Below are 15,347 nucleotides of genomic sequence, written 5' to 3' on the forward strand. Positions count from 1 at the left end.
GGACCAAAATGGAAGAGCAAACCCATGTGGATTGAAAGATCGCATTAGTATCTATTGTAATTGGCTCAGACTGTTTACTGAAAAAATGCATTGTGTTTTACTACTTCATCCTTTGAAGTAGATGCAAATTAAAAAAAATATGCCAACTAAACTAATACTTGTTCTATGGTAATATTTATCTTCAGGTAGAACTTGTGGCTACATGGCCTCAAAATGAATCAAATGCTCTCTAAGTAACTTAAGTAAATGCACGTTGGAAAACAAATTGGTACCACTTAAATTTTTCCCTCGCTGAATTTCTCTTGAGTTAGGAAGGTTTCTCTTGAATGTTTTACAAGTCTACAGCAGGCCAAATATTTAGAATTGCCATGTTGAAATATTCATTGATACTTGGAATTCTTTCTGCACAAAGATGTATTGTGAACATGGTAATTTGCTCGACCTGCTTTGGTTTTGACTTGCAGATATTTAGGGAGCATAAAATTCTTCTTGAGAGTTCTGATGATCTGATTTAATTCTTTAGGATTAAGTGATTCGTTAGTTAATTCATTAGGATTTTGCCTTTATGTTGGAGCAGCCGTGACTAGTGAGGGCTTGTAATTGAGACATATTTACCAAAATGATAGACACCCTGGTATATTGAGCCAGTGTCCCATTTTTAGGGTAACTGTTTACTGACCAATCTAAGGGCACCTTGGTTACAAGTAAGACCATTAAAATTTTTGTTTGTTGCATGTGCCATTTTTATTTTTCAGAATCATCAAGACATTATTGTAACTTCACGAAGTTTGAAAAAGGTGGTGGTGGAGGGGGAGGGTGGCAAGAATCAGCCTCATTATCATTGTTACATTGATCACTCTTTGGTTGTCTTTGCTGTGTTCCTTTAAGTGAGGTACCTCGACAGCTGTCGTTTGTCATTCTCTGTACATCCGTATGAATGTTTTAGCACAGTAGCATTTAAGGTGTGATGAGGATCTCCAGTCTTCATCAGGACCATCTGAAGGTCTTTGGTGCCTGACAGTGAGCCATCTGTCTCTCACACTGAGGGTTCAACTTCTTAGGTGAGGTTGCGGTTTGGGTCCAACTTCCAGAAGACTGTTTAAGTGGCAGCCTCATTGGGAGTATCCACAAAGTGTTTATTAACGGTGACAGTAATGGGTGCCAAGTAGATTTGTTCCTGTTAACCAAGACCCTATGGAGTTTCATTTCTTTCCTTCCTTCCCACCTCAGTCAGAAACAGATGGGGAACAAAATTTTTTTCTTCTATTTAAAGATTTCAGTGAGGACCTAGGTAGGTGGGAAGCATTTGCAGCTTCTGTCTCTGGAGGGAAACTTTTCTGATCCTATTACCCTAAATATTATTATTTCATTGATGTTTGTCTCAGCAGCTCTCCCACAAGCAATAGATCGCACACTTGAAAACTTGCCTGTTTTATGCTTCTCTGGATTACCCATACACTCTTATTATCTTAGACACCAACCATCTGGGTCTGTGAGACACTGAGCATTTGATCAGTGGTGCCTGTGATCACACAGTGGGCTTCAGATCATCACTTTGACTCAGGAGAGGATGCAGGTTGGGGGTTCCGAAGAGTCACTGATGGAAAACTTCTTTATCATTCTGCTAGGTGTGCAGAACAAACTCATTTGCAGTCTCTGGAAATGTGCTTTTGTGATAATGCAAGATGCATATCTTGCATGTGTATTTATTTAAAAAGCGAAGCCGCCACCACCCCACCTTCCATTTTCTGCACACCCCTTCCCCATAGCCACACACACTCCCGAAGACTGCATTTATGTCTTATTAATTGCTTTATCTGCAGTGCTTCTCACAGTGCCTGACACACTCAAGAGTTTGTTAGATGTGATTGAATGACTCTTACTGGAATAATTGTTGGCATGATCTTAGTTTGGCCTTTAAAATGGTTTTGGGGGGGGGTGGTGGGCAGGGTAAGCAGAGGATGAATGCAGTGAAAAATCAATTTCACTTATATTGAAATAATTCTCACCGGTAGAGCTTTTGGTGGGAAGAGATTTTAGATTTATGAAAAATTTCAAACTTATGTAAGAGTTAGAGAATCCTGTCATAAACTCCTGCGTATCTATCACCAAGGTTCTGTGATTACCGGAATTATGTTTCATCTGTTTACTAACTCCCTTCCACCCCCTGCTCTGGATTACTTTAGACGCAAATTGCAGACATCATATCTTTTTCTCCTAGTCCTTGAGGATGAATCTCTAAAAGATAAGAATGCTTTAAAAAAAAATGACCCGATTTAAACATTTTCTAACAATCCATTTTCAGGCTTGCCATGTAACTTTCAAAGAGCATTTTCTTACTTTTTTCTCTGCATCTTCATGAATGTAGACTGGGCATTAGTTATAAAACCACGTTGCCACTATTGCTGCCCCCCGCCCCCCCTCCCCCGAAACATTAAATCGAGGATGACTTTCTAGAGGGGAAAGATCAGTTGACCCATTCTGGACCAAAGGAGAAGGCCTGGAAATTTCAATCCTTAGCTATTTTAGAATTGTTTTCTTTGGGCAAGTCATTCAATGTGTTTCCAAAGCTGGACCCATGCCCGTCTGCACTGCCCCCGGAGGGAGTCTCACTCGGGGTGTATATAAATAAGATTGAAATCCAAATGCCTTGTCTTCACACTGACTCGCCTGCAAATGAACTATTAACAACTGTCCCAGTGTCCCCATGTGGTTAGAAAAACAACTTTGCCAAGGCACAGCTTTTTTCTATCCCTGGGAATACTTCCTTGCCTTTCTGTTACTTTTCTTCTTTAATCACCTTTGTATGTTTGGAATTGTGTGGAAGGGCCTCTCTAATCTGATGCAAAACCAGTGATAAAGCGTATGACTCAGATAAGCAGAAGTGAAGATGTGACTCAGTTATTTCCGTGGAATCATAAGCTATCCGTGGAATATTACTCATCTGTTCAATGAAAATGCTTTCAAGGTTTGAGTTTTGGATGTAAACCTTCTAAGAGGTATGGAAACCTTTCCCCCTCTACAGTAAGAAATCTCTAGAATTCTCGGGGGATACATGGTGTAATATGTTAGTGGTGCGCTAATTATTCCTGTTTACTATTGAACACCCATTGTCTTTTCTTTTTTCCTTTCTTTTGTCCCAGACACATCAACTGGATCATTCTGCTCATTACCTGCGTCTGAAATTTCTAATAGAAAACAAAATGCAACACTATGTTCCAAAGCCTGAGGAGGACATTTATGAGCTGGTAATGTTTATGACTGTTGTCCAAGTACATTCTGTAGGAGATTATTTTTAAATTATGTGTGTGCTCGGGCTAATTGTGGTCGGTGAAGTGGAATGAATTCTAAAATAAAGAGCTCTAAAGTTTGTGAAGATGGCCTTACTTATCACGATGTGTCTGCCGAGTAGAAGTGCCACCTTTGTTTATGCAAGGAGCGAGGCCATGCGATCAAGAAAAATTGAAATCCAGAGCTACCTCTCAGGTGGAATTTTAGTTGTTATTCCTAGCTGTTCCTGCAGCTTTGGCAGGCCTTTGTTTTAAATGGGTGACTCAAAGATCAGCTGGCCGTTGTCAGGAAAAAAAAAAGCACTAACTCCAGTGTTGAGTGACTTCTACCTGCCTATTGATACCAGTGGGTCGAATCCCGTGAGATGAAAAAGCCGCCATGTGATCATATGTCCCAGTCTTTTGTTACTGTACTTGTATCGATTCCTGGGGACCTTATGTATGTTTGAGTTTCATTATGGGACTCGGGTTCTAAACTAGAGCTGGGTTTTATATGGGCCCTACCGCTTACTCATTTTGTGGTATTGGCAAAACATGAGGTGCTAATACAGTTGACCCTTGAATACAGTTGACAGTGCAGGGGGTAGGGGGCGTTAGCTGCCTGCACAGTCGAAAATTCGAGTATAATTTTTGACTCCCCCACAACTGAACTGCTCATAGCCTACTGTTGACTGGAAGTCTCACCGATAGCATTAACAGTCAATTAACGTGTAGTTTGTATGTTATATGCGTTATGTACTGTATTTTTGCAGTAAAGTAAGCTGGAGAAAAGAAAATGTTATTAAGAAAGTCATAGGAAGAGGGGCGCCTGGGTGGCTCAGTTGGTTAAGCGGCTGACTTCGGCTCAGGTCATGATCTTGGGGCCCTGGGATCGAGTCCTGCGTCGGGGCTCCACACTCACCGGGGAGTCTGTTTGTCTCTCTCCCTCTGCTGCTTCCCCTGCTCGTGCTCTCTCTCTCTCTCTCTCAAATAAATAAATAAAATCTTTTTTTTTTTTTTTTAAAGTCATGGGGCGCCTGGGTGGCTCAGATGGTTAAGCATCTGCCTTTGGCTCAGGTCATGATCCCGGGGTCCTGGGATCGAGCCCCACATCGGGCTCCTGGCTCAGCGGGGAGTCTGCTTCTCCCTCTCCCTCTCCCCCTGCTCATGCTCTCCCTCTCTGTATCTCTCAAATAAATAAATAAAATCCTTAAAAAAAAAAGTCGTAAGGAAAAGAAAATGCATCTGCAGCCCTGAAAAAAATCTGTGAACCCATGCAGCTCAAACCCATGTTGTTCAAGAGTCAACTGTGCTTAATTTCTAGGATTTTGCAAAGATTAGAGATCATGGTGCACATAGTAGATGCTCAGTAAAGATGGTCATGGTAACAAGACACCGACAAGTTCCTTTTTTGTTAGCCGAGTGATACATTTTTCTGTTCCAGGAAAGAACCATTTGGGGAGCAAGACGCCTCTGTCTTGGAATTCGCTCTTCCCTCTCTGCACTTAGTCATTCCTCTGGGGGCCACTGAGTTGCTTGCCACAGAAATGCGAGTGATAGCAGCATGACTTCAGATGCGGTTGCACCACAGAAAGCAGAACTGGAAACTTAGACCCCAGTAGTCTGTCTCTGAAAAGGAGAAGCATGATTTAAAGTTTAGTAGGGAATTTTGTTTTCAGTCAACTTTTTTTTTTGACGTTCACTTTATGTACGCTAAAGCTCGGCGAGTTGGAAGCACACAATTCGAGGACTTTTAATCCATGTATACCGTCCTGTTTCCAGTGCTACAGTCCTAACTTAATTTCCATCATCCTGAAATGTTCCCTCGGGCCCCTTTAAGTGTCGCTAATGAAATCGGAGAGGGGGTGTGTTCACAGCGCTTTTCCGAGCCAATGCAATCAATGGAAGAGGATCAAGACCAGTCTATTTTCAACCATTGCCTAAATAATTGTTAACAGAAGAGGGAACTTTTAAAGGAGAGTAGCTGATTTATTTTTACCCCCCTCTGGCATGTGGAAGAGCCCCAACTTTGTTCTCTCTGAGCAGAGGAAAGAAAACCCTGTTCCTTACTTAAAAAAGGAACGTGCGTTGCCGATAAGATTGGAACAGCTGCTAGATCATCCATGTGTTTGCATCGTGGTGGTCATGACTTTCATATATTGCACCTGACCAACTTCCGTGTCCCTCGTATCTCACACGTAGTACGTGCTTGAGACACATCCTTTGAAATGGTATCAACTCACTTACTACTTTTGAGTCTTGGCCATTGTGTGGTTCATCCACTATAGGAGACGGAGGTGTGCCAAGCTTAGTCTCTTTGTATCTACAGTTGCTGGACAGATGTTCTAATTATAATTTTTTAGAAGAATCTAAAATGCGAAGAGAGCATGGTATTCTTTCTTGCTCATTGCCAAAGGTCTCCAGCTCAGAGATCCCTGAGGAAGCAAATGCCGTAGACTCATTAATTTTATTGTTCGGATTGCAAGTGAGTATTGCTTACTCACATCTCTGTTTTTACCAGATTCTCAACTTTTTTGTTCTTCTTCTTTCTTTTTTTTTAAGATTTTATTTATTTGAGAGAGAGACAGTGAGGGAGCACATGAGGGGGGAGGGGCAGTGGGAGAGGGAGAAGCAGACTCCCCACTGAGCCAGGAGCCCCACACAGGGCTAGATCTCAGGACCCCGGGATCATGACCTGAGTCCAAGGCAGATGCTTAACTGACTGAGCCACCCAGGCACCCCTGAACTTTTTTGTTCTTAAGATAGCTTGGGAACTTGGTAAAGCCTGCACGAAATAAAATACATAGGATTACCTATGGCCTAATTATGTTGAAATAATTATCAAAACATTCTTAAAATTATAGATAATATATGTGCTTATTTATTGGCTCATTAAATAATAAGAGCTAGCTGTAGGTCTGATAGCTACCACTGTTTTGAAGTCGTGATGAGCATGAATAACACTTTGAGATAGTAGTGGTAGCTAGAATGTGACTGGAAAATAACTAATTTTACTTGTGACAGGTCACAGCGGCTGCTAATACTCCTGTATTTGTTGCCTGCATTTATTTATGGTTGGAGGTTTCATTTGCTTCAAATGCTAAGGTTCAGTTACTGGTTAGTGAATATAAAGATGTCATTTTTTTTCTCCATGTAAGTTAACACCCCCCTTGAATTCTGCCCAGGGGTCCCTGGTTTCTGATCCCTGGTACAGGCCATTAACTGGTTCTAATGTCATTCCAAGGCAGGGGGTGTTTGAACACACAGGGTTCCTGGAGGCTTTTTGAGAGTTTGCAGATTTCAAAGTGTTGACCCTTACTGAACAAGCATCAGACCGCACATGGTTAATTGGTTCCCAGTGCCCACCTGCATTTTATTTTTTTATTATTTTTTAAAGATTTTATTTATTTGTCAGAGAGAGAGCACGTACAAGCAGGGGGAGTCGCAGACAGGGGGAGAGGGAGAAGCAGGCTCCCCACTGAGCAAGGAGCCCAATGCGGGGCTCGATCCCAGGACCCCGGGATCATGACCCGAGCCAAAGGCAGATGCTTCACTGACTGAGCCACCTAGGCGGCCCCCTCCATTTTATTTTTGACAGACCAGGGAAGCTCACGGATGTACGAAGTTGTTTCCTCAAAAGGAACTAATTTATAGATGACTGTCCCAATATGTCTTATTCTCTGACATCGTTTTACCCAACGTTCTTTCATAATAAAGCCGGTAGTTATTAGCAAAAGTGTATACTAGAGTTTAAAGACCTGAGGGGTCTGGTATGTTCATTCGGTGGCTTAGGGGATCCTCTCACTTGTGACTGGCCATGACGCGTCAGTCATCTGCTCATCTGCTTTGCTGGTTACTTTCTAGTATAAGTGGTACCTGATTGGCTACTTTTTCTTATTTGGTTCTTAGGCCCCATTGACGGAATGATAATGAAAGAGAAGCACTGGCTTTTCAAAACCCATGTTAAGTGTGTTTTTCTTAAAGTGATAGGGGGGGAAGAAAGAGTTTACAGAAACACTGATTAACTGATTTCCTTATCCAGCACATATTTATTTAGCACTTATGTGATACGTAATCAAAAATCCCTTCTCCTCGGGGCGCCTGGCTGGCTCAGCCCATAAAGAATGGGATTCTTGATCTTGGGGTCATGAGTTCAAGTCCCACATTGGGCGTGGAGCCTACTTAAAAAAAAAAAAAAGACGGAAAAATCTCTGCTCCTTGTGGAACGTATATTCAAGTTTGTGGAGACAGATATAAAAATATAAATTTTTTGCACAAAAACCTGTAAACGCATAATATTTCAGAGGATGTGAAGAGCTTGGAGAGAAAAGGTTAGATCAAGAGGATAGAGAGATGTGGGCATCCAGAAGCAGAGGGTGCCGCTCCTTTAGCTGTGTTTGGGTTGATGTGTGAACAGGAAGTGAGGTGAGAGAATGAGTCGTAGAGGTAGTTTGGAGGAAAGTGTTCTGGGCTGGGGGAACAGAGCTGGGTGAGGCCTTGTCAGGGCAGGTGGCAGGAGTGGAGGTGGTTTGCTTGTGTGTGAGGAGGGCAAGAGGAGGGTAGGTGAGGGGGCTGGGGAGGGAGGCTTGAGGATGCAGGAGAGGAGGGAGGAGGGGAACCGGATGGGCCATCTAGGGCCTAGGTGAGAGGGGAAGCCCCAGGGGAGGAAGGACATTCGTGGACTTCTGTTTTTAGTAGGCTCACGTGGCTGATGTGTGGCCAGTAGACCGTAGGGCATAAGAGAAGGAGCTGAGAGCAGGCAGGGGGTAGTGAGCCGTGGCTGGGGCGGTGGGTGATGCTGGCTTAGACCAGGGCACCCAAAGGAGATGGGATAACGAAGGATTGTGACTTCATGATAACTCGAATACCTGGTAATCAAGGTTGTTTTTTTTTTATTTTAACATCTGATGACCTTTTAATCTGGTGTTTGAAAAGAGGGAGAGCGTGCGACATCATTGATTTAATAAAATAAAGGGAATGTGTGTGACGCTTTGCTGTTAATGATGTTTGTATAAAAGTACAAAATTTTAGCAATTCTAGTTTCAGATATTGATTGTCGTTGCACTGAAAATATATTTTAAAGTGTAGACCCTTCTCGAGATTTTGATATATTTTATTAGTGCTTTTTACTAAACACGATATTAGTCTAAGTACCCTAAGGAAGGACTGTGGCCAAGGGGCTTACCTAGATGACACTAAGTTATTGTCTGAGGCTGGTCAAAGACACAGTGGCTTTCACACCAATCCAAAGAAAAGTAGGAGGCAATATTATGAAAGAATAAAAAGATTATTCACAAAGCTGTGTTCCCGCTGGATCCGTGGAAACCACTTGGAACTTTCCGGACACGATTGGAACAGACAGTGGTATACTGCCACCTAGGGTAAGAGTTTGGCTCTCAAGGAAATTTTGAAAAAGGGTGAGGTGATGAGCACTGGGCATTACACGCAACTGATGAATTAACTGAACACTACATCTGAAACTAATGATGTACTCTATGTTGACTAATTGAATTTAAATTAAAAAAAGTAAAAACTAAGGCTCAAAGCAAGTTGAAGTGAACACAATTCATGGCATTTTATTGAGCATTCCGTGGTGTTCTAAAACATGGCATAAGACATTATTAGTATGTTTGGTATTTATAACTTTGGTGACTGTATTTTCTGAATTAAAGATCAGTTTTATAATTGATTTCTTCTGATTTGTAGAGTGTATTTGTATGAACATTTTTCTGAAGTATAAAAAGATTTAAAAAAAAAAAACCACGTGAAATTATACCCCTAACACACTGCATTTGTCAGAAGTTGCATTGAGTGAGGGTGTTCTAGAAGCCCTGGGCTGGGTGCTCAGTGGTCCCAGGCCTCTGCTTCCCTTGGCTTTCTATTACAGTGGCCCCTTTTCCAGGCTCCTGAGTCCCAGGCTTCGGATTCACCTCTCCCACCTGTCAGCTGCCCTAAGAAAGGGAAGAGAAGGAAACTACCATTCTTTTCTACTTGCCTGAATTACATTATTTCCAGAGGAATGACCCTGTGGTCAGAGATGGGAGCAAGTTTAGATAACCACCAAGATTTCCCTTCCGTGCTAAAGGACAGCCTTCTCTTATTGACCTTGGCACAAAGAGATTTTCATTTCAAAATTGAATGATAGTTTTTAAGTTCCATATGAGCTTTGACACGCATATTTGTTTTGGAATATTTATCATAATTTTTGGAAATGGCCTTTGGCTTGCTTACCTGAGAAGTAAGGTTTCGTACCTCCAAGTGAAAATGAATTAAAGTAAATTGAGATAAAGTTTCTGGCATGTGAACTACAGCTTTTTTTTTTTACCCTTCCCCCCCTCCCAGGCTTTCTTGGGTTTCTAGAGAACTGATTAATTTATGTGCTTTAGTTTTCTAGCTAATTTGGTATAATCCAGTGGCTAAACAAGAATACCCTCTATTTATATAATTTTCTGTCCATTTCAGTGCTTTAACTTGTTGCCACCTATTTGTGCTACTGTGAACATTTTGGGCGAAAATGATTTGTGAACAGAAGAGAATGGGAAGCACAGAGATTTCTCCTATTTCTAGGAGTCCCTTGTCAAGATCTTTATAGCCTCTTCCTGATTTTAATAGTTTTGTTCCCCAGTACCAGAGATTTCTTTTCTTTTGGGGGGGGGGGCAGTGAGAGAGGAAGAGAGAGAATCTTAAGCAGGCTCCACACCCAGCGCAGAGCTGGATGGAGGTGGAGGCTCGATCTCACGACCCTGAGACCATGACCTGAGCCGACATCAAGAGTCGGACGCTTAACCGACTGAGCCACCCCAGGCGGCCTGAGTACTGGAGATTTTTGATTACTTTAGCATATTTATTTTCCAGGTCTGTGAGAGATACTGGGTGGGAAAAGACATAGAGTGGTGTTGAGGGATTATTTAAGAACTGGAACTGTAGCCAAGTCTGGGAATATGAGTTTTAACATTTCTGTTGTGATTCTTAATGGATTCAGTTCAATAAAAGGACTGGGATATGATGAGACTTTACTTTCAAGTATCAATTGCAAAAAAATAGACTTAGAAAATGATGTCTATTCCTAATAAGTTATTTATAATGAAATCCTAATCAGACTCCTCTTTGTCACTTTTCAGCTGTACAAAGAAATTGAAATTTGTCCAAAAGTCACTCAGAACATCCAGATTGAGAAGTCAGATACGGCCAGTGATAATTATGGTATGTTTATTTTTCTTTGATCTTTGGTGTTTTTCAAGTTAAAGCAATTCCTGTGTAAACATGCACTTATTTACAATTCAGTAAAATGCCTTTGGGGCCTATTTAAAACAGCACATCTGGCTTCAGTGCTAGAAACAGAGCAGTCAAAGTCAGGAAAAAAGAGATATTTACTGTGGGTACGATGAAGACTTCAGCCTAAATTTCATAGCCTTAATCAGCGGGGTTCAACTGTCATAAAAAGGAAATGCCTATATCGGGAACAGATTACTTTATTGGTATACCCTTAATAATGAAGAAATGATCTTTTCACACCTCTCTCCCTCAAATATACTCACTATGCTCCCTTCCCCAGTGAATCATGTTAAAAGAACTCATTTTGGTGTTGTGGGGGGAGGCGTCCCCAAGACCATCCCTAGATTTGCCGATTCACTAGGAGTACCTGTAGGACTCAGCTTATAGTCCTACTCATGACCATGACTTATTACAGGGAAACCGTACAAAGCAGCATCAATAGAGGGGAAAGGCACATGGGGTGACGTCTGAGGAAACGGGGTACAAGCTTCCAAGAGTTCCCCAGTCACACAGGACGGCCTTAATTCACAAGCGGACAGTGCATGGGGTCTGTTGTCCAGTGGGGAAGCTTGTTGGAGACTCAGTGCCCAGTCAGTCACATAGACACCCTCTGCCCAGCGTGTACCAAAGCCTCGGACTCCCAGGTGGAAAGCAGGTGTTCAGCATAAACCACATTATTTGTACACATGCGAGGCCCAGTGGGCCTCGTGAGAGTGTTGCAAGTTCCTGGACGCCAGCCGGGGGCCAAACTTGTAAGCAGGTCTTTCAAAGACCAGTAGTCAGGGTTGCCATGTTAACGCTTTTCCACACAGTTGCCCGCATTCTGGCGTAGTTGAATATATCATCCCTTCCATATGTTTCAGACTACTTAGGTATGATTTGAATAGCAATGGAGTTGGTGCTTGAGTAGAAGACGTGGGGAAATCCATCCTGCGATATTAGGAGCGGTGGGGTTGGCTGAGGCAGCTCCAAACAGGGAAATGTGCTTCCTAAATTCACCGCACATCCTTTGTGGGTTGGCTGGGACTCTTTATGTTGTCCTCCCTCCAGGACACGGGCCACAGTGGCTGCCACCTGGGGCATCATCCGTGTCTTGGCAGAGGGAAAGAGAGAAGGTGGTAAGCCAGGCGCTGGTGCACCCGACGGTTTATTGTTAGAGCAGGGCGCGCGGCCCCCAGCTTCCTCCAGGGGGCAGAGAAGCGTAGCCCTGCTTTGTGCAGGAAGGAAGAGGTCCTGGAAAGACATGAGCCTCCTGTATCTGCTCATTTATAGTTTCTCTCTGAATTAAGTTATTCGGCTTTTTAGCATTTGAGCATCTTCAGATCCTTTCCTGCGCAGCGGGAATAGCAGAGTCCTTCTGCACTCGCTCCCACAGGCGCCCAGTCTTCATCTCCAAATGCTCCCGAGACGATTTGGCTTAATGAAGAGAACCTAATTTTGAACCTCAGTCACTTGCATGACACCTTCCTGCCCTTTCCTTCTGGACCCTAAAACTAAAGGCATCATAAACCCAGAGGGCGTTTTTGATGGCAAAGGATAAATGTCTGTGAAGGGCTTATTATGCATCAGAAGCGTGACCTTGGTTATTAAAGCAGTAATTGGTAGCAGTGCTATAAATAAGTGGGTTCTCCAAAGGAAGATGCACCATGAAACTTACTCTTCTCTTTAAGCAGCAAGAAGCAGGAGAGGGTGAATTTCAAGCTCCTGATATGGAACTCTAAGGTTGACTGGTACTTGGACTCAGAAACGGGGCATAAAACTGCTACACTTGTTATATTTTTTTTATTGACATGACAACCCATTTACATTTCCACGCTGAAGGTGTTACAGGGCATCAGGCATCCACCCAGAACTCTCTTCGGCAGTGCTTCTCAAGCTATCTGATGTCCTAAAGAAGCGGGGTTTTTTGTTTTGTTTTCAATTCCAATCTGCTATGGACCACCACCGCTTTTGTAAACTACGAAAGCTCATGCGTGGAGGTGTGCCAAGATCACACAGCGGGGTTCTCAGTATTTAGTCTCAGTTTCTGTCCTTACATGACTGTCAGCAGCCAACTGTACTGGGATCCTGGATTGCACTTTCTAGAGCCTGCTATGTGTGGCTCATAACCTTAGCTCGACCCTTTATTCTGAGGGCCCAGTTCATGTTGGCGTGAGGTCTTCCAACGGCGTATTGATTGAGAAGTTAAAGAGTCCCCCAGTCCTAAGAGACCTGGTTGCCTCTGACCTCAGAATGACCAAGGATTCTAAATTCAGCGCATCTGTCCCTAACACTAGCACCCAGCAAGTGTGGTTTCCTGCTGTGTATTGAGCTCAGTATATATTGGGTGCGGTAAATGTCAAAGTTACCAGCACACACCAACGCACAAAAAGCTAACTAGAGACCACATGCTGCCTTCTATCTCGGAACACTTTAGGGAGGGAAATAGCACTTAATAATCCAACTGACTGAACCAGTGGAAAGATCCGACGCTTCCTTAATTTCTCCCAGTTGCCTTTCCCGCCGCCTGAGCCTGCAGGTTGTTTGCAGACCTTGTTGAAATTAATTCAGATGGTTACGAGATTAAGCATGATCGCCTCGGCCGCCTTGAAGTGGAAGGACGCATCATTTAAGGAACGTCCGTTCCTTTTTCTCCGGGGACTTCCGCTGTTGTGTTTCTGGTCGTGTGAACCATTTCAATCAGAGGTGTCTCCCCTTGTCCCATTCTCTGAATTTCGCTGTATCCTGGAATCTGATTTTGGGTACTTCCCTGCTGTTTCTGATGCTGTCATGATTTTTCTTTGGCTATAGATTTTAGTATGAGGAACCTTCTGGTTGTTCATCACAGGACTTTGTCTCCTTGGTTTCTTTTCTTAGTTTTAATCACTTCCTTCATTCTCGAGAGCATTATTGCCCCTCATAGTGCCTCCTCATCTTTGTAACTGAGAGCCTTCTGATGGGGTGGATGCATTGGGTTTATATCCAGTAACTCCCTCTGCCTCCCGTCGGCAATCATGTGGGGGCTCTATTACATTTGTTGGCCGGGAATTAAGATTGTTACTATCCTAGGTGCACCTGGGTGGCTCAGTCGGTTAAGTGACTGCCTTCGGCTCAGGTCATGATCCTGGAGTCCCGGGATCGAGCCTCACATCGGGCTCCCTGCTCAGCAGGGAGTCTGCTTCTCCCTCTGACCCTCCCCCCTCTCATGCGTGCTCTTTCTCTCAAATAAATTGAAAAAAAAAAAAAGATTGTTACTATCCTATTTAAAAGGAAAAAAGATCCCGACTTTGCTGATTAACTGTTAAAATCACTGTGTTCTTCAGTGACCTCAAAATAATCCAGCTGTAGGATGTACCATATTTTATTTATATTTGTCAGTGTAGGAGATGGATATATCCCCCTTTCCCCGAGTGTGCTCACTACTGGCATCTTGAAATGGAGGCTGCTCTTGGGGACTCTGAGAGCCCTAGATGGTGTCTGCTGCATAGCCGAGTGTGGCGAGAGCTGCCTTTCTGAACGCCGAGAGGGGCTCCTGTCTGCTTGACTCTTCAAACAGGTGTCTTCTGATATGAATTCCAGCGCAGAGCTGAAGTGCTATTTAGCTTTGTGCATGTCGGCTTCCATTTGCCTGATCTTCCAGAAAAGATTGCTAAAGCTTTCTTCAGCAATCCTATCACAGAGACTTCCCACCACCTTGAGGGGTCCGATCTGTTTCTCAGAGCCATGCTTGCCCAGTGCCAATTTCATAGGCCACTGTAGTCTTTGTTACTATCTTTTGGTTATTAGAAAAAGAAGACCAAGGGGCGCCTGGGTGGCTCAGTTGTTGGGCGTCTGCCTTCGGCTCGGGTCATGATCCCAGCGTCCTGGGATCGAGCCCCGCGTCAGGCTCCCTGCTCGGCGGGAAGCCTGCTTCTCCCTCTCCCACTCCCTCTGCTTGTGTTCCCTCTCTCGCTATATCTCTCTCTGTCAAATAAATAAATAAGATCTTTAAAAAAAAAAAAAAAAGACCAAGAAACGAGGGAATAGGGGCAAAGAAATAGCTCAGCTGTCTCCACTGACTTTGGCTGAAAGAGGCTTGGAGCAGGCTCTCCACCATCCCCTGTTCTGGTATCTTCCATTCAGGCGGCTTGTCATTTGCTGCTCACTTTAGTTTTAATAGAAAAAGAAATGTGGCCTCAAAACGTTATAGAGTCACAGCATTTCAGAAAGGAGATGCCTGTATTTTAATGGATCTTATCCATTCTTTCTCTTGACCTAGCCCCTGAGTCTGCATCTATTCCGACAAATAAGGGGAAAAAAATTCTCTACTGAAACGCAGATAGATAGACCTATGTTAAGGCTAATGTCCACTTCAGTAGCTCATGTATAAAATTGTTTTTACTTGAGTGAGGCTTCTTGAAACGTAATCGGAAAGTTGCAAGTTGCTGTACGAATGGAATTCAAAATAGGAGAGTAAAATGAAGAGCGGAAAGTCCTCGGGGTGTGGCCTGTGTTGTCCCCGTCTGAGCGAGTTATGGTACCAGAGTGGGCGAGGACAATTGGTAGTTTTGCCCATGTGTGGGTATTTATTTCCTGGTCCTGTGAACAAAACAGAAAAACACATATTCATTATGACACGACCTGAAAAGTCTTGATGACTCCCTGGGTCCCCGTCCTGTAATTAATTCTTCTATTTTGTTGTTATTTGCTTATTTGTTCTTTAAAACCAGTGTTTTTTTCTGCCTTCAGCCTTAAGGTAAGTACCTATATTATGGGATTATTCTTCACCCAGACCTGAAATTATCTTGGATCGTTACAGCTGCATTCATTCCCGCTGGTCCTATA

General features: G+C 43.2%; 1 protein-coding gene across 2 annotated transcripts in view; it reads left to right on the top strand.

Annotated features, from left to right (window-relative positions):
• The window catches only part of TIAM1 (TIAM Rac1 associated GEF 1), a 194,242-nt gene that overhangs the window by 117,128 nt on the left and 61,767 nt on the right, over positions 1-15,347 (top strand). For both annotated transcript variants that reach the window (XM_021678087.2, XM_021678088.2), the window contains exons 11-12: positions 3,144-3,248; positions 10,391-10,472. In XM_021678087.2, the coding sequence (XP_021533762.2) occupies positions 3,144-3,248; positions 10,391-10,472 (187 nt within the window). The remainder of the gene's footprint in view (positions 1-3,143; positions 3,249-10,390; positions 10,473-15,347) is intronic.

Source organism: Neomonachus schauinslandi, chromosome 1, assembly GCF_002201575.2.
Source record: "Neomonachus schauinslandi chromosome 1, ASM220157v2, whole genome shotgun sequence".
NCBI classification, from domain to species: domain Eukaryota; kingdom Metazoa; phylum Chordata; class Mammalia; order Carnivora; family Phocidae; genus Neomonachus; species Neomonachus schauinslandi.